Raw genomic sequence first — 25,668 nt, 5'->3', positions numbered from 1 at the left:
CGGATTATTTCGGTGGCATAACTTCATCAGTGTTCAATAGAAACGGGGCTTTAAAGGTCTGTCTCAAGGTAAAGCTGAAATGTTTTGTCTGCAAAGAAATGCTAAATGAATTTGGCTAGGATCCAAAGAGACACACATGGGGAGTTTCTGCCTGCACAGTGGCTCGAAAACCTCTTGTTGAGGAAGGCTCTGTTACAGCTACAGTTTTAATTCTCTTTGATGGATGTCTGTGATGAAGTAATTAGTTTTGTTTGCTGTACTTTTCTATCCATTTTTTTCCTCCAAAGAAATTAGCTGAATTGTGGTTCCCAGGAGGTCACCTTTCTCCAGGCTACTTACAGGGCCAGGTCTGCTAAATTTTAGCACTACGACTGCATCACGTCAGGAACAAAGGAGGCTGCCCTATCAAAGGTCAGACAAGGCTTCTCTAACCCAGAGCCTCTAGATGCTTTAAACTACAACCAGCATAATTCTGGTGGTCAACAAAAGAGGTTTAAAGACTGTCTCAAGGCAAATCTTTAAAAAATGTAGCATAAACACTGACAACTGGGAAACACTGGCCTGTGAGCACTCTGGTTGGAGAACAGCCTTTACCAAAGGTGTCATGGGCTTTAAAGACACTCGAACTCAGGATGCAAGGGAGAAATGTGCTAAGAGGAAGGCACACTTGGCAAATTCACACCGTTATCAACTCCGGCCCGGAAACCAATGTCCCCACTGTGGAAGGAGGTGTAGATCCAGAATTGGCCTCCACAGTCACTTACGGACTCACTGTTAAAACCATATTTATGGAAGGCAATCTTACTCAGCTACAAGTGATCACCAAAGAAGAAGAAACTACAACACCCATCAGCCCCAGCCAACATACTCAATGGAATCAGATGATGGAAGTTGTAGTCCAAAGCTTCTGGAGGATACCAGGTTGGGTAAGACTGTCCACCTAGCAAAGCCTTGTCTGTTCAGACTAACAAAAGCTCTCCAGGGTCTCAGGCAAAGGCCCTTCTCATCAATTGCTACCTGGAGGCACCAGGATTGAACCTAGAACTTTCTACATACAAAGCGAGAGCTATTTTTCAGCCCTCCATCATGTCCCTGCAAACCATTATCTGGGCACCACGCATCAGGCCTGGTCACTGGCCACAGCAGTAAGTGCAAGTGATGAAACATTGCTCTGGGAGGGACTAAGAACTGGCAGCTCTAGCACCGATTTCTGGGGCAAGGTCGTACCCCAGTGGACCTGCTGTGGCCAGAAGACTCAGAAGCAGAGCAGCAACTGGAACATCTGAAAGCTGATGGGAAATGTGTGCACGCTTTTGCATCTCCATAGCAACTCATAGGGCAGGGTTCAAATAAGTTGTTTCGTGCAAGGAACAAGGTCCAAAAAAGCAGCAGGACTTTCCCCTTGTGGACCCCTTGCATTTGCTCTGGAGGGTTGGGGAAAACCCTAGATCATGTTTAAGGGGTAAGCAGAGGGGACGAGAGGGTGGAAAAGTCTTGTTGTGTGAATGGACTACCTTCCCCAACGTGCACAAATCCTCCAAAACTATGTTGAATCCCACCCATTTTTATGTTGTTGTATTTCAGATGTGCTGTGAGAACTTTGGTACTAATTAGGCAGGTCATATGACAGAGTTCATATAACCGAGCAGTGCTGCCCATTAAGACTACAGACCCTCATAGACTCACCTATCAGTAAGCCCCACTGAACTCAGTGGGGCTTATCTCAGAATATAAAATTAAGCTTTGTAACAACAGAAGAACCCTGATGAATCAGAGGCCAGGTGCTCATCTAATCCAGTATCCTCTTACAGTCTGATGGAATGGCCACTTCTAGGTAGATGAGTTGAGAGAGAGAGTCAAAGGCCTGATTTCCTGCTCACCCTCTGCTCTTAGCACATTTGTTCTTCTTGCACAGTTCTGTAATGGTCCTGGGTGCAATGGCAGGGTGGGATTAAATATCAGGAAACTACATAAATAACTAATACATCCTGATGCACAATTGGTGTCCTTTGAACGCAAGGTGTCCATGGGTGTCTCTATAGGCTCCTGCCCCATACACACAAATGTCTCTTGCATGACCACATCTAAGTTTCAAAGGATCGGAGGAACATTGGTTAGAAAAGACAGAGAAGTGCCTTATACTACGTCAACCCACTGGCCCATCTAGCTCAGTGCTGCCTGCACTGACTGGCAGTGGCTCTCCAGTATTTCAAACAGGAGTCTCTCCCTGCCTGGAAATGCCAGGAATTGAACCTGGGACCTTCTGCATGCAAAGCAGATGCTCTGCCACTGAGCTATGGCGCTTCCCCTCCAACAATAGATGGTTGGCCTATTTCATCCAAATGCCCAACGTATACTCACATAGTCTTCAATAATCTCCTTGATGCCAGCAACCGTGAGAATAAATAGCAGTGGCACCAAGGTGGTATATCTTCCAGTTGGTGAGACATCTGGAATTTGCTGAAAAGGGAAAATAATAATAATTATTTTTTTAATGTTACTAGAACACGGCTATGACCAATTATATCTCCTACTGGGAAAGTACTGAGAGAAAAAAGCCAACATTCCTGATGCCATTCGCTAAATGAAAAGCAACTTCTGGAGGGAAGAACTTGTAGTTGAAAGGTGAGCGGTGAGGGTAACTTAAATCTATTCTTTACCTGCTGTTTCTCTACTCCAAATTGTGACTCTTTCTCTACCGCTTTTCTTCCATGGGATTCCAAATACATAAGGAAATACGGTTTGGTGGGGTGATTTAGAGAAGAGAATGACTGGGCAATGCAAGGGTGAAGCATCTCCCCCTTTGTGCTTCTCCAGTCTAAATTCCATTGTCTTGAACTTTTTGTTTCTAAAAACCAGTGTTAGGGCTCTACAACACTGTGGATGTGGTGCAATGCGTCACTAGCCTCTGAAACTAGGGCCTAACCTAGCAAGGTTGGGTCAGGTCTCAGAGCTCTGTTAAGGGACACAAAGGGTGTGCAACACTGACCCTTTTCAATTGGCAAACAATACAAAGGCTCCTGACTGAAGCCTCCCAGGATCATTTCAAATACAGGTTGGCTGTCTTCCTTTGTGTGCTCAATAGGCCTGTTTTACTCTAGCCTGAGCCTCAGAGACCCTAAGCTGGAGAACACATCCTCCAGGTCTAGGTTTAGTTAATGCTACCCAGCTCTGTTCTGATACTCTTACATATGGGGGTAGACAACATGTTAGCCTCCATATGTTGTTGAACTGCAACTCCCATCAGACCCGACCAGTATGGCAGAGAGTTATGGGAGTTGTAGTCCAGCAACATCAGGAAAGGCATGATGTTGGAAGCCCTGAGCACAGAACAACAGCCTGAAATAATTTGCTGTCAATCACTCCCATTGATTCTATGGAGCATGATCACTGTGTCATGCAATGGTGAGGTCCCCAGTTCGGGAGTTTCATCATTGCTATAGGAAAAATATGCCCAGAACATTCACTTGTAATTATATTAAACGGAGTGACAAATGTGGTCTGTTTAATTTCGCAACAGAGGCCTACCTGCAGTAAGGCAATGAAGAGGAAGAAAGCATTAGCCGCTTTTCTGATCTGCTCATACAAGAATCGAGGTAGAAATGTCACCACGCTGTACTTGGCTGTGCTGTAAGTTTTCAGAAACAAAAAAGGAAATAAATGAAGACTTCGTTTAGAAGGACACGGGGGGAAACCTGGACCAAATGAACTGACGTTAAATTAAACCAGCTTGGGGGGGGGGGAATCAAGTCAGTCCTTTCAAATCAATATGTGAACTTCAGCCTTTATAAATTGAGATGTCTAGCAAAGTAAAATAATAATAATAAACCCAATATGATTACTGTAACACACAGCCAACAAATTCGCTCAGTTAACTGCAGCGAGCATCGTACTCCATACATCAAAACTCTGCTGGTTTCCACAAATTCTGAGGTCCTGATTATCAGAACCAGCAAGTTTTTTTAATGTGATCCAAATGCTCTGAAAATCTATTCTTGATTTACAAAAAAACCTCAGTACCATGGACAGTTCTCTATGGGTTGCGTGCCATTAAGTCCTACTCGGAGTAAACTCACTGAACTTAATCAGAATCATAGAATTGTGATGGAAGACACCCCAAGTGTCATTCAGTCCAACCCCCCTGCAATGCAGGAATCTCAGCAATAGCTGAAAGCTGAAAATGGACCCAGGTTCATCATGCCTTTTAATGATAATGGACCTTCTCTGAGTAGGATTGGCACTGGATCGAACTCTATGAGATTATTTTAGCTTCAGGTTATGCTGCTGAAAACAGCACATCTGTGTCAAGTTCTCCCCTTCCACCTCTTAATTGTATTGACATTGTATTGCCAGTAACTTGTTTTTAAAAGAGCAAATAGTTTATTCTCCAAAGACACCCATGGTATTGTCATTAGCAGCTATAATGTTGCAGCATCATTGTGGCTGGGAATGCATGGGACACAGATTAAAGTGCAGTAGGAGTAAAGAAGAGCAAGGAAAAGAATACACTGAGAAATGGCATCGAAACAATGCAAATACATTTGCAATGAATATTTGTTTATTTATCATTTAACACAGTCGCACACAGCTTAATAAGACGGTCTCCAAGCAGTTTAAAGAACAAACATGCACAACAACACTCACCCTCCTAACACATGCACATCACACCCGAATTCTGCCTTGCAATTCATCCACACAAATCATCCAGTAACAACTACTTGTTCAATAGCACTCAACCCATTCTACTGCCACCAAACTTGGTAACAATTTTATATATCGCCTTCATCCATGCATGTTCCTGTACAACCAGGGTTCCCCGCTTCCTTCATCTGAAGACTAGCTCTGGAGCTGCATTCCACTCTGAGCATGAAGGGCATCGGTCCCTCCTCTTAAGTGAAGAGGAACACCTTGAAAGTGTGATAGCTCTAATCTGAGGTTGCGCTCATTCGTCCTTATCTTCAGCCCTCCGTTTCCCTCCCAAACAGCACCAACGATTCTGCTGCATCATCTATAAATAACGAACAGGTGAGTTTGTTCTTCAGCTGACATATGGTATCTGAACCCTGGAAGACAGGGAGGCACTGAAACATTATTTAAGGCATGGATTCATTTGTTTCCCTGCTGCATACTTGACACCCTAGACATATGCCAGTTTCACCAACCTCCTTTACCAGTGTAAGATCAACTCTCCCACAGAAGCTTCCCATGTATTGTGGCTATACAGACATACTTGTGCGGATGTGGTTCAGAGCACAAGCACAATGATTCCCCAGAGTTGAAATGGAACTTTTCCTATGGCAACACATAAAGAGGCAATGATATCTAGCACTCAATGATATCTAGCTAGCTGAATCAGGGCAATGCAGAAGCTCTGTTTACAAAACAATAGGGGAAACCTGTGAAAGAGAAATGCTGAGTGTTGGGGTGGCTAGTAATGAAGGCTGTTAATACTGTAGTCAGCTTTATCCCATTGCTCATAGCTTCCCTCTCTATAGGAGTTTCCAGTATCCAGCCTCAGATATCTCAGCACTTTATCAGGCTGCTATCAGATCAAACAGATTAGTTTAATGGGATGCTTAAAAGTACTTATTTAAATTATTAATACCCCACTTTTTCTTCAAATACGTCGAGGCAGTTTACAAAAATAGTAAACACACACACACACACACACACACACACACACTACAAACAGCAATATATAAAACCCGCAAACCCAGAAGTGAGTGTTCCAGTTTGCGAATGTTCTTTTGGAAGCTGAACGTCCGGTGGGGCTTCTGTGGCTTCTGATTGGAAGCTTCTTAATAATAATAATAATAATAATAATAATAATAATAATAATAATTTATTTATACCCCGCCCATCTGGCTGGGCCTCCCCAGCCACTCTGGGCGGCTTCCATAAAAACCAAAAATACAGTAAAATATCACACGTTAAAAGCCAATCGGAAGCCCTTCCTTGGAAGTCAAACGTTTTGGAAGTCGAATGGACTTCCGGAACGGATTCCATTTGATTTCCAAAGTACGACTGTAAATAAGAATAAGAATAAAAGCCAGAAATAAAACAGTTTAAAACAGGTGTGGGGAACCTGTTTGGCCCTCCAGATGTTGTTGGACTACAATGCCCATCACCCTGACCATTCTTCATGTTCACTGGGGCTGATGGAAGTTGGAGTCCAACACTGGGAGGGCTGCAAGCTCCCCCCCCCCCACTGCATTAAACACTAATTCCTGTATTTTACTAGCAATTGGTTTCATTTGCTCCATTTTCATAATCCATCCCTGGTTTAACAGCAATTGCAATAGGAAGCATCTTTTTTAAAAAAAGTAAAATAAAAAATAATTAATGGTTTCATTATTTTTTTAAAAAATAGCAAAAAAGCAGCATTAAAAAACTAGTTATGCAATAAGAACTGCACACAGTTATGGCTGGCAAGGAATTAAAATCCAGTCTATACCAAGGGCCGTGTCAATCATAGTATTAAAATAGAAATGAAAAGCTGAATAGATCACTGTAGCAAGAAGGCTACAGCTTATAGATTGTGAGTAATGTTAGGCAACCATGAGAGAAAAACTGCAAGGAAATCAGAATGAAGAAATAAGTGTTGTGCTCAAAAAGTGGGGGAAATCTTAGATTAGAGACAGACAACCATCTAGTCCAGCATCCTGTTTTCACATTGGCCAACCAGATGCCTACAGGAATCCTGAACAGTGCACCACTTTCCTCACTTGTAATTCCCAGTATCTGGTACAGTGGTACCTCGGGTTAAGTACTTAATTCGTTCTGGAGGCCCGTACTTAACCTGAAACTGTTCTTAACCTGAAGCACCACTTTAGCTAATGGGGCCTCCTGCTGCCGCTGCGCCGCAGGAGCATGATTTCTGTTCTCATCCTGAAGCAATGTTCTTAACCTGAAGCACTATTTCTGGGTTAGCGGAATCTGTAACCTGAAGCGTATGTAACCTGAAGCATATGTAACCCGAGGTATCACTGTATATTGTTCCCTGGGAAGAGGGGTGGACTCTGAAAATTGTAGCTGTGGGAGGGGAATAGGGGTCTCTTGTTGGCTCTCAGCACCCTTAGCAAACTACCTGAAATATACTAGGGGTCCTGTAGTGATTTCATGCTCTTTATTGCAGCTTGTAAAACAGTGATTGAATTGCCCCCCAAACCTCAGGCTTTTATATACATTATTTACACAATGAGTCCCGTCTGATTGGCTGATTCTGCTTCCCTCCTGGAGCCTGATTAGTCTTCTCCTGCAGGCCAATCAGCTGTTGCGTTCTAGGATCCTACTTGCCTATTGTTCTAGGATCCAAGCTTAGTACATAACACTACCATTTCCAGGATTCACTGGGGGAAGCCATGACTGTTTCAAGTGGTATCACAGTGCTTTAAGCACATGGTGTGAATGTGGTCCTAGAAGCATATGCCTATCAGCAGAGGCATCTGTGAGGTTAATGAGGACTGCCTTGCACACCCAACCTAGTACAGGGAAATTGGGGAAGGAGCCAGGTAAATCATGATGGGAGCTAGTCAGCCATTGGGTTTCCAGTTTGCCATCCCTAGTTTAAATAACAGGGCACCATCCAACTTATCCAACTTCTGTTTATTGCCCTTTCATCTGGGGTATTATGTCAACAGTAGCACATTTTGCTCCATCCTTTCTGTTCAGTTGATGATTGTGGAGGGGTGAGGGGTGGATTATTAAAAATACTGGTGACATGTTTTAGCTGAGAGTCATTTACGATATATGCTGCAATGCACAGAAGTGGCATAAGAATATATGAACAGAATCTCAAAGAATGCCAGCCAAGAGAACAGCCTTGGAAACATTTTGCTGCCTGGCTCAACACACAATGTGTTTTCACAACTACTCAAATAATAAATCTGGCTCATTTATATACCACAACCAGTACGTCAAGGCCACTTCAGATTCAGTATGCTGCTGCTCTGAATAGAGCTGTGTGGCAGCTATTACCTTAAGGAAGGTTGGACACATACGTACAGGAACATAGGAATCGTCCTTACACGAGTCAGAACTACTATTCTGGCTAACCAGATGTTGCTGGACTACAGCTCCCATCATCCTTGGCAACAGGCCATGCTTCCAACCCTACAATTCTATGATTCTATGACTGGGGCTGATGGGAGTCCAACAACAGCTTGTGGGGCTGGGGACGAAGTACAATATGGAAGTGGCTGGGCTACTTCAGGTGTCAAGTTCTGGGTTGTGTGTGTGCGCGCCCTAATTTTGAATACTCCAGGTGAAAGAGAAAACCCCCTGCATTTAGTAAACTAGTATTTCAAAGAGGAAGTTGGAGCAGCTGTCACTGGAGTAACTCATTTACTACATACAGAAAGCCTTTTGGGGCAAGATGTAAGGTGTTTAGAAAAGTTCATAGGAGCTTTAATTTGTCTTAGTCTCATTTATTGCAAAATACAACAGGTGTCCACTATTTGAACTTTCCAGACGTGAGTTCCGACAAGCTTCCCCAGCATAGCTGTCAACTTTTCCCTTTTCTTGCGAGGAATCCTATTCGGAATAAGGGAATTTCCCTTTAAAAAAGGGAAACATTGACAGCTATGTTACCCAGCTGGATAAATGGAACTTTATTGTGGGTGTCTACTTGTTTTAAGTGTCTTTGTTGCATTTGTGCTTTTAACTGTTTTTAATTATCTTATGTGTAAATTGCCTTGAAACGGTGGTTTAGAAGGTGATTAATAAACTAGTGCTGGTGATAAAATGCATGCAGACCTGCTTTGCTGGCTGAGAAAGTCTGCCATGACAAAGCGTTGTCCTTGCCAATAATTTATGCCCTATTTTTTTTTTTAAAAAAAGAGAAGAGTAGCAAAAACATAAAGTTGATTTTTTAATGGAGGAAAAAACAGCAGTGTTTGCAGAACTCCGAGGGGGTGGAAAACACAACTTCATATTTCATATATGAAATCAGAAGAGAGACAGAGACAGAAGGAGAGGATTTTAAAGTGCTGGCTCCATATTCCAAGTACATATTTTACTAAGGAAGGCAAATGAACAGCAAACAAAGCAACTCTGGAAGAAAATCAATCTCCCAGATTTCTATTTGAGAAGGTTGGTTATTCAAAAGCAGAAAGTAGCATTGTTTTTACCTTTCATTGGAACAGAAACCTAAGCAATAAAAATATAATTTTAAGACTATTTTTCTGCACTGGCCTTCATTGCTGTTACCCAGAGGTAATGCTTGGCCTGCATTTTCATGGAACTTTTAATGCACAATGATAGCAAAACAATAAAGGCTTTACAAGGACCTATAAAGACCTGAAACAGCACATATATTTCCTCCTTGAAGACAAGCTGCAACAATGTGGGGAATGGGTCGTCTCTAGGAGCAAGCCTAGGGATAAGTTGATGCAAGAGATTCAGAATACGTTCTGAACCCATAAATATGTTGAGAAATTGGGGCAGGAACCTAAGCAGGATTTGGGGGAGGAGGACAAGGCCGGGTCAGATAAAAAGCAGTTGGAGAAAGTCAGGACAATCAATCCCCAGTTAGCCAAAAAGTTCACAGGGTGACCTTGGGCCGGTTGCTATCTCTCAATGCAACCTACCTCACAGGATTTTTGCAAGGATAAAATGGGAAGGGGAGAAAAATGTATGCCTCACTGAGGCAGGATATTAGGATAATATATAAATATGGGGACAGCAGGATAGCTAATGTTAAAAAAACAAGCACTGTGACAAATAGCAGCTGAGGGGGGGGGAGATTTTGTACTGAACCTGATTTCCCTTCTGCCTCCCCAGTGGCTACTATTTACAAAAAAAAGAAAAGACAAAGAAAAGAGAGAAGGACACATTTAACAGAGCACATCACTCGACTCTTTTGATAAAGATTGGTTACCCACTCCTGATGTAGGGACTATAACAGACGAAGCAGGCCTAACTACGTGGCAATATGGGGGAAAGCCTTGCTGGAAAGGAACCAGCCATAAGGCACAGCAACTGATGCTACCCTTTACTACCTCCACAGAAATTATCTCTTTACATACATTAAAATATATATATATGTTGAGGGGTACTCTCAGTTTGACTCAAGAAAATCACCGGGAAAGGAAATGAAGCCACCATTGGAGGTGGTAGCAATGAAACTGACCAATCACCATGCTAGATTCCAACTCCTACTTCACACATTAAACGCTCACTTCCGACTGAGACTCAGGAAACACCCTGACAGGAAATGAGGCCGCCATTGGAGGTAGCAATGGAACTGACGATTCACCATGCTAGAGAAGAAACTAATTTTTTTTAAAAAAAAATAGTTTCTTCTCCCGTTAGATTCACAAAATGTTTAGGGGCATGCATACCCCCAAGAAAAAAGCACTGCTTTTACATCTGAACCGACTTCCATGGAGCTGCATACAAAACAATATAGTTATTTCCTTCCCTTTCCACAAACTTTTGATGCTAACAACAGTTCTGTGAGGCAGTGGCGTAGCGTGGGGGTGCAGGGGGGCCGGCCACACCGGGCGCAACATCTGGGGGGCGCTCGCACTCGCAGCTCTCTGCCCCTACCTGGCTCACTCACTCTCTCTCACTGCAGTGATGGCTGTGCGAATCCGATCCGAGCCGCCGGGTCGCCGCCCACTGTGGAGGGGGTGGGTGCCAGGCGTGCGGTGCGGAGAGAGAGCGAGGGACTATCTGGGGGAGGGACAGTGCAGTGGCCGCCCAGCGCAGCGCTGAGCGCGGGAGAGAACCACACCAGACCAGACCAGGCAGCAGCAAGAAGAAGCTGGCAGCAGCGGCAGGTTAGGGGTTAGGGGGCGCAAATTACTTGCCTTGCCCCGGGTGCTGACAACCCACGCTACGCCACTGCTGTGAGGTAGGCTAGGGAGCATGCCTGAGAGAGACAAACCCTGTGTGCTTCACGACTGAAGGGATATTTTTGAACTCGGCTCTTCCCACTTCTAAGTCTGACACGGACTATACCACATTGGCTCTCACATGCTAAGAAACTAAAAGCTGCTGTGGTGATGCAGGCCATTCCTCCTCCAAAGAAACAAATGTGGCCTGATTCTCACATTATTTTCTGAGGTGGTAAAATCACAACAATGTGGTTTTACCTTATTATAAATATTTTTTTATTTGCACTGGAGGTCACCAAATACTTAAAGCATTATGATACCACTTTAAACAGTCACAGCTTCCCCCAAAGAATTCTGGGAGTTGCAGTTTGTTAAAGGTGCTGACAGAGTTGTTGGGAGATTCCTTCACAAAACTATAGTTCCCTGTGAAGAGAGATTAACTGGCTCTAAACCACTCTGGATATTGTACCTCTTTGAGGGGACGAGGGGTCTCCTAAGAGATCTTTGCATCCTTAAAAAGAACCGCATCTCCCAAAATTCTTTGGGGGAAGCTGTGACAGTTTAAAGTGGCATTATAGTTCTTCAAATGTATGGCCTAATGCAGCTTCATGTGGCAATAACTGGTGTATTTGCCACAGCAAGACAAAAAGCTAGTTTCTCTGGCATTTGTAGCAAATAGTAGCTCTCGACCTGTGAGGGTCAATCCAAAGAACCCCTCTGATGCTATGATTGTCAGCTTCCCGCATAGATCTATGCAGCCCCATCCATTGTAGTCCATTTGTTCTGTTACCACTGGCGATATAAACAAGCCCATTGTCAAATAAATGCACTTAGGAAGACACTTGGAAGAAGAAAACATGTTGAGTCTTGTTGAGTCAATTGATTTGGTCCCTAGCCAAACCTTGGGAGTTTTACAATCCTCTTAGTTTTCTCAAAGGAAATCTCCTTCTAACATCCAGAGAACCTTTCTTTGGTTAGAAGGCATTCCGGTGAAAAGCTAAACCTGTTGACAAAGTGTGATTTGTTAAAAGGGATAATTCAGAAAAGCTACATGAGGACAGCCTCGTTTCTCCTTAATGTAGAAAAATGCTAGACATGTGAGTAGTTGAACAGAATAATATACTCTTCTTACCAAACAACAAGCCGAAGGGGGAAGAAGTCTAGAGTCCCCAAAGGATGGTATTTCAGAAAGCACAGCAGTACTACAATCACACATTTCTCAATTGACGTTTATCAACAACTTACAAAACACAGCAACCTGAAATTCCCTTCCTTCAAGCAGGGCAGTGTGTTCTCCTCACTATAATCATTAACATTTTGTGTCTGGATAATCCAAATGGTGTACCAAGAAAAGGATGGATTTTCTCATCCAATAACAGCAAACAGCCTCTTTTCATGCACCATCTTGGCCAGAAGTCCACTTTCTCATCCAAATTGAGCGTATATATATATATGTGTGTGTGTGTGTGTGTGTGCGCGCGCATGCGCATTATATATATATATATATATATGCTTTCGTAGATTTTCACGGGTACAGGAATGCAGGTTTTGGTGTCCTCGGGTGTCTTCCCGTGTAAAAGTTGGGGTGTCTAGGCGACGTTTCGACGAGGTCTCACTCGTCATCTTCAGGCTGGTGCTTTCGGCTTCTTGTTACTGGAACAAAGCGGGATCTCAATGTTTGAGTTCCTATAAATACTGTAGAGGGGGTGTGGTGTCTAGCCTCCAATGTTCTGGGCAGAGAGGAAGTTCCCACACACACATATATATACACACACACACAGAGTGGTACCTCAGGTTAAGTACTTAATTCATTCCGGACATCCGTACTTAACCTGAAACTGTTCCTAACCTGAAGCACCACTTTAGCTAATGGGGCCTCCTGCTGCCGCCGCGCCACCGGAACCAGATTTCTGTTCTTATCCTGAAGCAAAGTTCTTAACCTGAAGCACTATTTCTGGGTTAGTGGAGTTTGTAACCTTAAGCGTATGTAACCTGAAGCGTACGTAACCCGAGGTACCACTGTATATATATCTGCCGTGCTGACTACTATGTAGGGCTGGGCCATATCTGGTTTTCAACATTGCGATGTATCACCAGCTAAACATCACGATATAGTGATATATCATGATGTCTGAAAATAAGGAGGAAGAAGGACTTTGATGAGTGCATGAAACTATTTCTGGTGGATTTTTCATGATACAGGCAAGGTTTACTTTCGACTAGTCACCTGTCTTATCATATGTTTGCAAATTTTATACACACACACACACACACACACACACACATAGTGACGCATCCTTTAAACCAAACAAAAAGGAAGCACTTGGTAGGTTGGCTTTACTTTTAAATGAGAAGAATAGTAGGAAGAATAACAGGCTGTTGAGTAAAATTTTCAGTTATTAATTTATCACCAGCTACGAAGACTGACCAAGTGGAACCATTGTGGGAAGCTGTGCAAACTTCACAAAGAACATGCTATTGTCTGCCTCAGGCCCATTGCATGTTGTCAAGGTGAACCCACGGCGCAATATCATTGTTATGACATTCCTGTTTGCCAGAGGCCTTCCTGTAAATGGTCTGGAAGCAACAGTATCAATTTATCACTCTAAAATCGCACCACCCTATCAACAGATGTGGAAAAAGTAAGCAAAGCACAGGTGCTGTTTTTTAAGCTGTTTGATAAAGATGTCTAAGTATTCATCCAATATTTCAAGCCACAATTGTTCTTAAAGCAGGTCACTTTAAAAAAAAAAAAAAAGGCAGGTGTATAAGCAGCAGGATACTAGTCTCATAATGATGGATTTGAAAAGCCAGGTGCTGTTGATGGTATAAAAACAATAGCACCATGTGACGTCTAACAGTTTCAGCAAAAGGATAAAAACTGACCGACGATGGGGGGTGTTTTTCAGAGTCTTCTGCCTAGTCAAGTAGGTGTTTCTGCTGCCAGGACACACTCCAATTCAAATAAAAAGATGGCTCAGTAACAGGTATTTATTTGTACTTCCTGAAGGATTTTTAAAAGGAAATGTTTCTCTTCAATTAATTTATTTAAAAGGGTTATAATCTACCCTGTAGGATCTCAGGGCTGGCCATGATAAATAATACAGACAGATAAAGCAAATACAATTTAATACTAAAATCCTTTAAATATATATATTACAATCCTTCAATCTGGACATCCTATTATACTAACGCCAGCCAAAAGAGAAAAAGCATTCAGTTGGCACTGAAAAAGTTACAGAGTAGGAGCCAGCATAAGTTTGTTAGGCCTTGATAAGGGTTTTGCCTTGCTCGCGATGCCTGTTGTGATTCTACCTCAGCATAAAAGAACTGCATGTGTAGCTCTTCTTTTTAAAACGATGGAATCAACTTACTGTGAGACACACCTGTGTTCTACCTCCTGATACAAGCATTTCACAGAAAATGGAAAGTATTAAATTCATGAAGCTGTAGCCAAAGGTGAAAAACGTGAGTTACCTAGACCTAACACTTAAAAAAGAGAGCAAAAACAACCATCTCACACATATCAGCTTTTTTTCTTTTCTATTTTGGACTAAGATTAGTCGCGTCCCCCCCTACCAACTGCCCTAATCCCTATATCACATGCTCCTATAAGAATACCGGTCTTGCAGCATTTCATGGTGCCAGGTTGCCTTGCATTCCAATTAAATACTGAGTACTTATGAGAATTGTCTGGTGTTACTGAGTTTGCAACTGCTTGCCCCTAAGAGCTAAGCTTAACTTGAAAGTACTACATTTCCATTCAGTTCTGGAGACCCCTCTGGAGTTGTATTTTTAATGTTCTGTTTTTAGAAACCAACCATGACAACCTCTGTTCTATGGAAGATCTGCATATGTACAGATCAGTCCCAATGGCCAGCCCCACCACTTCTGGCAATGCTGATCCCCTGATGGAGACGAGTGGGGATGGAGAGAATGCCTGGGATTAGTTCCTCCCATCCACTGTCAAAAAGATGAACACACTAACCACCTGTGTGGCTGTACACAGTGGAGGAAGTTCATGTGCAGGTCCAAGGCAACCCAAATATGCTGGTGCCTGGGGGGAAAAAATCCAAATAGCAACTCCATGATGCTGGTGAAAATACAATGCTAAACTAGGCAACTAGTTGCAGACTTCCAGTGGTGTCCCACAATCTGCTTACCAATATCTGCTTACCTACTAGAGCCCAGCCCTGTCAAGACTTTGGATGCCACAACCCAGGACACAGTCTAGAAAGGATACAGGGGCATATAGATGTTCCCACAATTACGTGCTCAATAAATGTTTCATGCAGTGGCATCAGTGGGAAGGGAACACCATGCATATGTATCCTGAGTGCTTGGGAGGGATGGATGCTCAGACTGAGGCTCCTGCCCCCCAGATGTAGTGGTTTTGCCCAACATCTCTAGCTCTTGGGATTCAATCTTTGGTCATGTTTCTAAAATAGCTAACCAGATCATCCCAAAAGCAGCCCCTTTAGCTCTTCTCTCTATTTTCACCGGCCCCAAACTCAGCCATAAATATCTTATTAATTGTTCCTCTTGGTTGCAGCCGGATCAACAACAGCCAGAGGCCGGAAACCTCCTCTGAGTTTATTTTAATGCAAGTTGGTATAAGCGTGTTTGACTCTTGCTCTCATGGAAAGATCCAGCAGGTGATACGGGTGGAAAGCAAGGGACCAAACTGCATCTAATTAGTTTGACATGGTTTGGTTTCTGTTCCTAACTTTCATAACTTCTTGAGAGTTCACGACCTCCAGAGACCCACACTGGGTTTCGGAGGGGCTTTATCAGATAGCTGTTTTGTCTATTGTTTATCTGATTTAAACGCTTATCACTTCTTTCCAATCATGCACTGTAACAGTGAAACATGAGATTGCTTTTTTGTTGTTCTTCTTTCTGGGCTGCAATTTGCAAAATGAAACCATTATTTTTAAAAAGCATACATACAGTTCTGCCCATCTAGGTACATATGGTGCTTGTCCACATGTAGAGGCCCCCTGATTGGTGATGCTCCTGCTCACATACACATTTTTTCCAAAGCATGCACATCTGTAAGTGTGCAGGCTGCATCTACAGTGACACCAAATGCATGGCTGATGGCGTCACTGTGACGGTGATCACCACTGCAGTGACTCACACACCAAATGATGGATTGTGCCTCTCAAAGGCTGTGCCTTCCACTAGCTATGCTCGCTTCATGCTGATGTACTTGCTGGCTACTCGTGGCTCCAGCCCCCTGTTCATTTTATTTGCCCATCTTCTACATTTTCAACCACATATTCATTTTCTCAACACATCTATAAAACTGTAAGACAAAGGGCTCTCCATCATCCCTAGAATCTGCACAAGCAAAAATATGTTAGAATGTTTGTTTTAATCATTTAAATTGGTCCTGACTCCTTTCTCCCTCATCTGTCACAGAGGTGCTTGCCCTCTGCGTGAATTTCATTCTCAAATAACATCCTTGATCATCATGGGCTGCATTGGGGAAGGGCCTTAGCTCAGTGCTAGACCATCTCCTTTGCATGCAAAAGCTGCCAAGCTCAATGCCCACACCAACACCCCACAACAATACTGACCTAAATGGGTCAATGGTGTCTCTGAACAGGGCAGCTTCCCCTGTTCCAATGACAATTCTTTAAACCGAACAGTATTTTACAACTGTTCTATTTGCACCTTGCATGTGGATTTTATTTGGCAGGTGTTTGGGAGTAAATGCATACCAACACCTGCTTTGAAAAAGTATTTATTTATTTATTTGAGGCCTACAAACTGGCTAAGCAGCAAAGCCGCTGACTGGATTGGACATTAGCAGAATGCTAATTCTGTTGTTAATCCCTTAACATAAATCTACACAACTTTCCCCCATTTGTGAAGGCACACAAATACCTTGGTATCTTTTTTTAGCGCTGTCAGTTTCTGGCACTACGCTTCATCCTCATTTCTTTTTTTAATGTTTCTGTGTCAAAATCCACCACGTCATCTTTCCACAAAATCTCTCACGGCAGGATTCTGTGCAGAGCTGCTGCTAGATGCTGAAGCAAAGGGGCAATTCTTAATACCTGGGCAGCTTAGTGTTGCACCACAGCGAAGGGAATGCGTTGGAGCAGACATGAGGCCACAGCATGATAGCCCACTGCTGGTGGCGGAGCAAGCCAATCGGGTGCCTGGGGCAGCGTGCGTGCCCTGCACCAAGAGGTGGGGCCAGCCGCCCATGGGGTATGACGAGCTGGGGCAGGATGTTTTGAGAAGTCTGCCTGCCTTCTCCCACTCAGCCACCCTCCAGCTGAAGGGCAGGTGGAGGGTGGATTGTTTGGAGCAGCATGGAGCCTGTAGGCGCCCAGGCTACCGCGTCACACCCAGGAGAGACATGTGGCTCGGGTGTGCTGCAGGTCCTGCGGTGAGTGCCGCCTGGCATTTTGTCACCCTCCTCAGTGGTGCCACCCAGGGTGGCCTGCCCCCCCTTCCTCCGCCCCTGCCCACTGAACTGCAATCCAAAGGGCCACAAACTGCATTCAGCATTCCTATGAAGGAATATTCTTCAACTAGGTTTTCCCAGCACAAACCACCTCACAGGACTGTTTAACCCTGTGCACACTGCTCTGAGCCCATGAGTGCCTTATTTGCCACGAGGAAACGGCAATCTTGGACAAAAACCCCAGGTACAAAGAGCCCTACTGGATCCAGCCTATCTGGTTCAGCATTCTGTTTCCACGTTGGCCAGTCACTGGGAAGCCCCCAAGCAGGAGAGGTGAGAAATAGTTCTCTCCAGCTTCTTTTCTCTAGCAACTGGAATTTAGTGGTACACAAACTCTGAGGCTGGAGTCAATACATAGCCGCCCTGACCAGCAGTTCTTGGTAGTTCCTTATTCTTCATCAATTTGTTGAATCCCTTTTGAAAGCCTTCCAAACTGGAGCCATGGTGAATGCCATAGTTTAATTCTGCATTGTTTATTCGCTTGCTGGGGTCTGACATCTAACCGTGCTACTGATGGAATGGTCATATTTATTTGTATGATTGTAAGGTAAAGGTAAAGGGATCCCTGAGAGTTAAGACCAGTTGCGAACGACTCTGGGGTTGTGGCGCTCATCTCGCTTTACAGGCCAAGGGAGCCGGCATTTGTCCACTCCACAGACAGTTTTTCCGGGTCATGTGGCCAGCATGACTAAACCGCTTCTGATGCAACAGAACACCAACACCAGAGCAGCGCACAGAAATGCCATTTACCTTCCCGCCTGAGTGGTACCTATTAATCTACTTGCACTTTTTGGCGTGCTTTCAAACTGCTAGGTTGGCAGGAGGAGGGACCGAGCAACGGGAGCTCACCGCGTTGCGGGAATTCGAACTGTTGACCTTGTATGATTATACCATCTTCTAACTCACGGTGGCACTCACAAGATCTCCCATTTAAATCTGACGACAACAACAGCATTGTGGCGTTGGTTACCCTGAAAGATAGTGACTGGCCCTCTAGGTCACTCACCGAGTTTCAGTGTCTTACTGCTAAAACTAACAAGCAGAAGCTAAAGTTCTTGAAGCGAAAACCATAACACCCATAATTATAGCTTCCAATATTTGTCACTTATTGCTACTGTTTGCAAAGAGTCCAATTAACTATTAAAATTGCATTACGGTCAAAAACGGCATCGTCTTGCTTGCAGTATTCGCCTGTTTCCCTCTGTCTCTTTCTCTCACACACATCACTTGTCTTTCAAATATAGCATGGCTTATGTAGCACTGCTTTATCCATTTCATTGTTCCCAGGGCACATCTGAATATGAGGTGTGTGTTTTCATCTCAGTGCCTCTGCAGCCAGTAAACCACTTAAATCTGTAATAAAAGAATAACTGTGGTGGCTTCTGTTTTTCCTTGGTAAAAATAGAAAGAATACGAAATCAAGCATCAGGAATGCATATTTTCTCAGATTAAAAACTGTTAAAGCTCCTGCTTGTGTGTTTCTTTGTTTATCAGAGCAAATCTCCTGCTGTGCTCAACACATAATGATGCACTTTGCAAAGAACTTCCAAACAAGCAGATAAAAAAAGATCATCATTGCCAGCCTCTTTTGAGGCTGCAACAATGGTCTCCTGGCCTTTCTGCCTCCCATTCCCTTCACTGCAATGCGCTCTTACGGCATGCACAACATGCTGTCTGTGTGGTCCCACCCTTCCCTAATGGTGAATCGCAAAAGAGAGGGAGACCGCGGCTAATGTTGCAATCCTATACCTACTTACTTGGGAGTAAGTCCCATTCAAATTAATTGGGCTTACTTCTGAGCAGACATGCATAGGCTTGCACCATGCAGTCACTTCCAGATAATCTGTTTATTGAGCATACACCCTAATTTGTTTGCAGGGAGGCTAGACGATGTTGCATCAAGGAAACGTTATCCCACACTTTCCAGTTCATCTTCTCATCACTTTCCATATTGCAAAAGTCTGGGGTTTTTTAAGGGTGGGGGAGAGGATGTTTGTTGTGCAGGAGATCCAAATCAACTTTAATTATACAATCTGAAATACTTGATATGTGACTAAATCCCACTCAAAATATCAACAGCCTGGGAGCACCCCACAATGCATACAACAGGGGGGAAGACAACACAAGGTCCACAAACCAAGTTCAAGCCAACTTAGCTATTCCCATGATTTAACCCTATGCAGTCTGCCCTGGAGAGATGGGCCCTGGGCACTTCCCTATGTCTTCTTGAGGTCTCTACACATCTTGCTAGCTACTCTTTTTTTCTTTAAGAAGGGTGCAAAAGAGAAGGAGCCTGTCTCTGTGCAAAGTCTGTGCCAAGAGCTGCACTGGCTGACCTTCAAAGCCTTTCCAGCCGTAACCATCCTACTAAGAGTTTACTACATTTCCACGACTTCCTCTGATGTCCAGTTTAAGCCTTCTGGGGCACCCACTTCAAAAATGCAAACACACACAAGCTATGAGCCTGACTTGAACACGATCTCTAACTTTCTATGGGAAATTTAGCATTTCCTGCTTGGCAGTGAGGAAACCAGGTTCAAATCCCTGGTAAGCCGTGAACCTCTGTGGGTAACTTAGGATAAGTAAATCTCCCATCATGCCTCACAAGGTGTACAGGAGGATCTATTAGATAATATTTACAAAGCAGTTTGTACACCAAAAGGATCTCTAGAAGAGTGTTCTTCAACACTCTTGGATTCCCTGGTGTTGGACTACAGTTCCCATCATCCTTGGGTGTTGGCTAAGTTGGCTGAGGTTGATGGGAGTTGTAGTCCTGAATCACCAAAGTATCCAGGACTGAAGAACACTCCTCTAAAAAGCATTACTAACAATAAGGTAAGGTAGCTAATACCTAAAGCCAGCCTTCCCAAAGCAGCTGCCTTTCTGATGTTTTCAGGTGACAACTGCAGCCATGTCAAGTGAGGCTGATAGGAGTTGTAGTCAAAAACATGGGGAGGGCACCAAGTTGGCGAAGGCTAGTCTAAACCAAGATGCAATAAGCAGGAAGGAAGGAAACATAAAAACAACTAAAGCTGTTCAAACATACTACAAGATCACGGTAAGTCAGAATAAAAAATAACATTCTGTAGACATAATTTTAAATGGGCATCTGCCATCTCCCACTTGTCAAGCAGTACAGAAATATTTTGCTGTATGAGCAAATGCACAGCCCTTAAAAGCCTAAGAGGATCATTTATCCAAAATGTTCAGATAATCAGTAGATCAGAAAATTGTGCACGTTATTTATATAAGGCATGATCTGGTCAAAGTGAAACAATTCAAACTTCCATTGATTTCAGCAGGAGAAAATTAAGTTCCTGCTTAAAGCTGCACTCCTATGGGTGGAATTCAACCAGGGTTTACTCAGAGCAGACCCAGAGAAATTAATGGAGTCAATGGATCTCCTCTAGAGTAAAATTCAGTTGAATACCACCCTCTACCTACACACCAGGAAGAAAGCCTCACTAAATCCAGTGGGACTTGCTGACTTACTGGTTAAGAGAGCTGATTTATTAGGAGACCATTCCCTTCATAGAACTATAATTTCCAGAGTTCCCTAGGAAGGGCGATTGTCAAACCACTCTGAGAATTATAGCTCTATAAGAGGAATAGGAGTCTCCTAACAATGCTCATCCCTCTTAACAAACTACAATTCCCAGGGTTCTTTGGAGAAGCCATGTCTGCTTAAAGTGGTATGATGATGCTTTAAATGTATGGTACAGATGGGTCCTTACTCTTAGGTAAGTGTGCATAACATTGCGGCCTTAACCACACTGCTTTGTTTCAGGGAGTAGAGAGGATTCACATTATTTTCAAGAGAGTTTCAGACAGATTAGTAATAACCCAAGTTGGAAAAAAGTAATCCTGTTGTTTTAAATGTAATGTTTATATGCGAGTATAATCACAGTAAGACAAAGCTGAGAAAGTGAGTCAGTAAACTAGTTCTTAACTACAATGGGGCAAACCCCAGGAACCAAGTCATGGAAAGCTTCCTAGACAAAACACATCTCAAATAAGTGGAGGAGCATTATTTGTTCTCTGTTGTTTCAGAAGACAGAATTAGAACTAACTGGTGAAAGTTGGTGGTAATCAGGTTTCAGCTAAGTGTTGGGAGAAAATTCAAAAAGGCAATTCTCTTGATGCCTGAAAGTCTCACCCCTTATATGCCTAGTCAATCACTGCAGGTGAGGGCCTCCCATCCATAACCATTTTAACAGGAGGTCTGCTCCACACAATGTAGGAATCAGGCTTTTATTGTTGTGGCATCTCCCCAATGGAATGCCCTACCCTTGACTATTAGACAGAGTTGATCGAATGGAGCTGCTACACCCATGGGGGGACCCATTCACTTTTTCTAGTGGAGATGGGCCTGATCCAGATCAGGATAACAGCAGGGAGCAAAGGGTTAAAGCCCCCTAACACACAAGGTTGGGACACAAACCTGGACCACCTCCTCCCGCTTTCCACTTGCACTTTGAAAATCCATCCACACCATCTTTAATTCCAGGAACGACATTGTGTTTTGTCAGGCTCTCAGGGTGTGCCAAAGAGCCATCACCCTATTACATTAAATCTTCCTTGCATAATTCGGTTGCATAAATTATTTTGAGGCACTTTGTCAAATTGTTGCTGATCTCCTTAAATTGAAGCTATAACCACTTCGAAACACAACGAGGAGCCTGCTGATCAAAGCCTTGCTGTTTATTAGGGCTGTTAAAAGTCTTCAACCAACACACTGCTTACTTTGCCTTGATTGGATTTTTAAAGCTCGCTGTCCAAAGCAAAGCTTTATGATGATGGGGTTTCCCCTCCCTTTCTCTGCCCAAATTACAAATTACTGTATTTATCACTGAAAGCACCACCAAGGTGGAAAAAGACGGGACATTGGCTCCAATTCTACTAGCTTCTTTTTTTTTAATGTCTTTATTGAGTTTTTCTTGGGTAGCAATAGAATATACTGAGACTGTTTTCAAGTCATAGTATCATTCAAAGAAGTCAGTCATATTCAGAGACATTACTGTACAGGCAATATAGGGTTGTAGAAGAAGTGAGAGGGGTGGAAAAGGGGAGATGGTAACATTACATTCTTTAGCACAGTATATGAGCATAAGCTTATGTGTCAGCGTCACATGGACAGATATTTTATTTTTGCTGGCGGTGTTCTGAAAACTAATTTCACACTGAGTTCACTGGAACAGACTTTGATTTACAACATTGTAAGGGCCCCTTTCTACATTTGCAGGTATGTCACAAAGCTTTTATCTACAACTAACCCAGTATGTTGTCCCAATATGATGTATGGAAAGCTATGGGTTGGGAACAAGTTTGATCTATGGTTTCTCTAACCACAGACCTAACTGCGTCTACTGATCTATGTGATGACTCTCTCCATTACTTTACTCAACATACAATTATTTAGGAAAAATGAGGCTTAGGTTTCAGGTGATGAAAAAGACCCCTGCCTGACACCTGGAAGAATCAGTATTTGTCAGACTGCTTAATCTTCCTTCAACACTGGTGATGGGACAGCATAATAATAATAATAATTTATTATTTATACTCCACCCATCTGGCTGGGTTTCTCCAGCCACTCTGGGTGGCTCCCAACAGCATCCTCCGCTGCACCTGAGTGCGGCTTAGGGGGTCCCACTAGTTTTTGGCGAGGGGCATGACAGGCTTTGTGGCACACACACACTGCTCTAATCTCTTAACAGAATTACCAGAGGGCTTGGGAGGAATGGCCAGAGGGTCTACCATTGCTCTCCCTTCTGCCCCTCAGTATCTGCCACCTGATGAGATTGCCTGACTCTGCCTAAGGGTAGGACTGGGATGCAACATGAGGTCTAAAGCATGACTCTGCTCCTGCTACTGTATGGAAGTGAGTAAGTGCACGAACAAGGCTGATGCATTATGCTTATTACGTTCACGCGCATGGCATATTCCCGCACCCTTTGAGACACCAAAAATCAAGCTCGGCACAGCTGTAATCTCTCTCCTTGGTACGGGAGCTGCCAACAGTGCCATCCATTATTAGGCCTTGTAATTGTCTTGCTGAGAGAGCCGCTGTACGATGGCTGGTAACTGATCTCTCACCATTGTGCCCCACCTGTTACTGCCTCTCGCCTTATTCTCCTGCAAATAAGAGCCTATTATCCATCACCTGCCACTGACCTTCTCTTCCTTTCTTGACTGCTCTGGCCAGGAGGAGCACACTGGGTCCTTGCCTGCCACTGCTTGTTACTCACTCGACTTACACAGCTATTGTTGTGGCTCAAAGGGCACAGCTTCAGCATGGGCCAGAGCCAAGATGGAACAAACAAACAACCCTCCCTTGTAGCAGCAACACCAGAAATCAGCCTGGTGTGGACAGGTGCAAGCATAAACCACGACATCTTCCCAATTATATGTTCCTGTGTTGCAGTTAGGCCTCTACTCCTCCCAACCAACCACATCATGCTTCAAAAGTCAACTATTCCCACTCGCCTTTCCCCCCTCCACCCCCTTTCTCCCTAATGTCTCAACAAATGAAATGACCTATGGAAAATGTAACTTGAAAAAAGACATTGTGCATACCTTTGTACACTGAGAAAACTTTAATATTTTTTTTTTTTTAAGTCAACTATTCCGGACTCAGGACCAACCTTTGACACAAAGGTGCATTTGGGGACCCATTTCTTAATCTTTTGCCCTATGGTTGCATGGTGGCAGCGTTCCTCTTGCGACCCACTTTGCACCAGGCTGTGACCCACTAGTAGGTCCAGACCCACCAGCTAACATGTAGTGAATCAGAGCACCTCCAGATCCCGAACTGCAACTCCCACTGGCCCCAACCGGCACTGCTAATGCTTGGGGGTGATGGGAGTTGTAGTTCAGCAACCGCTGGAAACATTTCAGGTTAAATCACCTCTGGATTAGGGAATCAGAAATGGCTGGCAAATGCTGCCTCTTACTCGGCAACTCTGCCACTTTGGGACGCTGGGTTTGTGAATGGAAGCTTTGCCAGTCTCCATCACCACAACATGAATACTTTTATCAAAGTGGACCTCTGGCAAAAAAAACAAGACCACTGTGCCTGAGAGCTGTAGGATGGAGTCAAAGTCAGGGAGCCACTCCCAGCAAGCTTAACTTCTTTCCTGGCCCATTTGGATGATCAATCCAGAGCACTCACTTCCCACACAGTTCACTCTGCTTCTCTCTCTCTCTCTCCCCCTGGTGCGCCTTCCCCTTACCTGACCCGGTTGTCGTGGAACTTGCTCTGCTGGGGCTGGTTCAAGTAAATGGTGCGGGCTGCTGCCTCCTCCTGGTCCGCAGAGGACGTGGCCCCGGACATCTCATCATCTGCCTTCTTGTAGCCCGAAGAGGAGCAAATGGGTCCTGCCGGCAGCAGGCAGCAGCAGCCAAGCAAAAGAAGAGAAGAGAGGGTGGGGGAAAGGGGTGGGTGGGGAAAGGAATCAGTTAGCAGAAGGAAAGATACAGAAGGAGAGAGGCGCGGCGGACGAGGAGGAGGCGGCGGCACGCAGCAGCAGCAGCAGCAGCAGCTAGCATCACGCCGCGCGCATCTCTAGCGAGCCGCCTCGGTGGCAGCTTGCCTTCTCCTTCTCCTCCTCCTCCTCGAGCAGCCTTTGCAAAGTGGCCCTGGAGAAGCAGGATCACAGCAACAGCAGCCTGTATGCCTCCCTGCCTCCCTGTTGCTTTCCAGCTCTGTCCCCAGACGCGCGCGTGCATGTGCGCGCAAAGCAGCCGAAACCTCCCCGCGACACAAACACACGCGCGCGCATACACACACACAAACGCCTCGCACCCAGAAGCGCGGCTGGCTGCTGGAAAGACGGAGGGAGGGAGGCGCCGCGCTCGCAGGCGGCGAAGAATAAACAAGAATCAAAGTCACGGCAACCGAAGGAGTCGCGAGTCCACCCACTTATTGATCGCCGGCGGCTGCAGTCTCGAGCTCCCGGGCAGCAGAAGTAGAAAAGCGTCGCTTAGTTGTTGTTTTTCCGGGCGCCTGGTTTGTATGGTGTGGAGCTTTACAAGCGACGCGGGAGGGTGGGGTGCACGTGGTGGGTTTGTTACCACCCGGTTTAGGGCGGAACTAGATCGTGTGGCAGATCCACCCGTGGCCTCAGAAGGAAAGAGGTGGAAGCGCGCGCCCTCCCCCCAAGAAACCGGAAAGGGGTAACAAACATTTGGGAAGGGACAGCAGAGCAAAGCGAGCGAGTGGCGCGATTTAAAAAAAAAATGTTGCCATTATTATGTTGGCCTCCGGGAGCCTCTTCCCTAATGTTCAGCTCCGACGATGAATCATCCAGTGGGAAACGGGTCCCATAAGGAGGATTCCGGGGTAACTTGGGA

At 44.4% G+C, this 25,668-nt stretch overlaps 1 protein-coding gene and 1 long non-coding RNA gene across 8 annotated transcripts in view; one reads left to right on the top strand and one right to left on the bottom strand.

Moving 5' to 3' along the window:
- ATP8A2 (ATPase phospholipid transporting 8A2) overlaps positions 1-25,668 on the bottom strand; it is a 319,516-nt gene that overhangs the window by 253,547 nt on the left and 40,301 nt on the right. For 3 of the 7 annotated variants that reach the window (XM_083736150.1, XM_083736149.1, XM_083736151.1), the window contains exons 2-4: positions 24,549-24,693; positions 3,529-3,628; positions 2,362-2,460 (exon numbers count right to left, since the gene is read on the bottom strand). In XM_083736150.1, coding sequence (XP_083592276.1) covers positions 2,362-2,460; positions 3,529-3,628; positions 24,549-24,693 — 344 coding nt within the window. Of the gene's footprint in view, positions 1-2,361; positions 2,461-3,528; positions 3,629-24,548; positions 24,694-25,668 lie in introns of those variants that run through there. The other 4 variants (XM_083736152.1, XM_083736153.1, XM_083736157.1 and 1 more) reach the window with 4 other exon arrangements.
- The window catches only part of LOC310843884, a 190,898-nt gene continuing 175,749 nt past the window's right edge, over positions 10,520-25,668 (top strand). The window contains exon 1 of the long non-coding RNA XR_014563740.1: positions 10,520-10,855. This is a non-coding gene — a long non-coding RNA (uncharacterized lncRNA). The remainder of the gene's footprint in view (positions 10,856-25,668) is intronic.

This window comes from Podarcis gaigeae (genome assembly GCF_964106915.1).
Source record: "Podarcis gaigeae genome assembly, chromosome: 4".
NCBI lineage: Eukaryota > Metazoa > Chordata > Lepidosauria > Squamata > Lacertidae > Podarcis > Podarcis gaigeae.
Note: the sequence above shows the minus strand (reverse complement) of the source record. Positions and strands in the feature narration are given on the sequence as shown.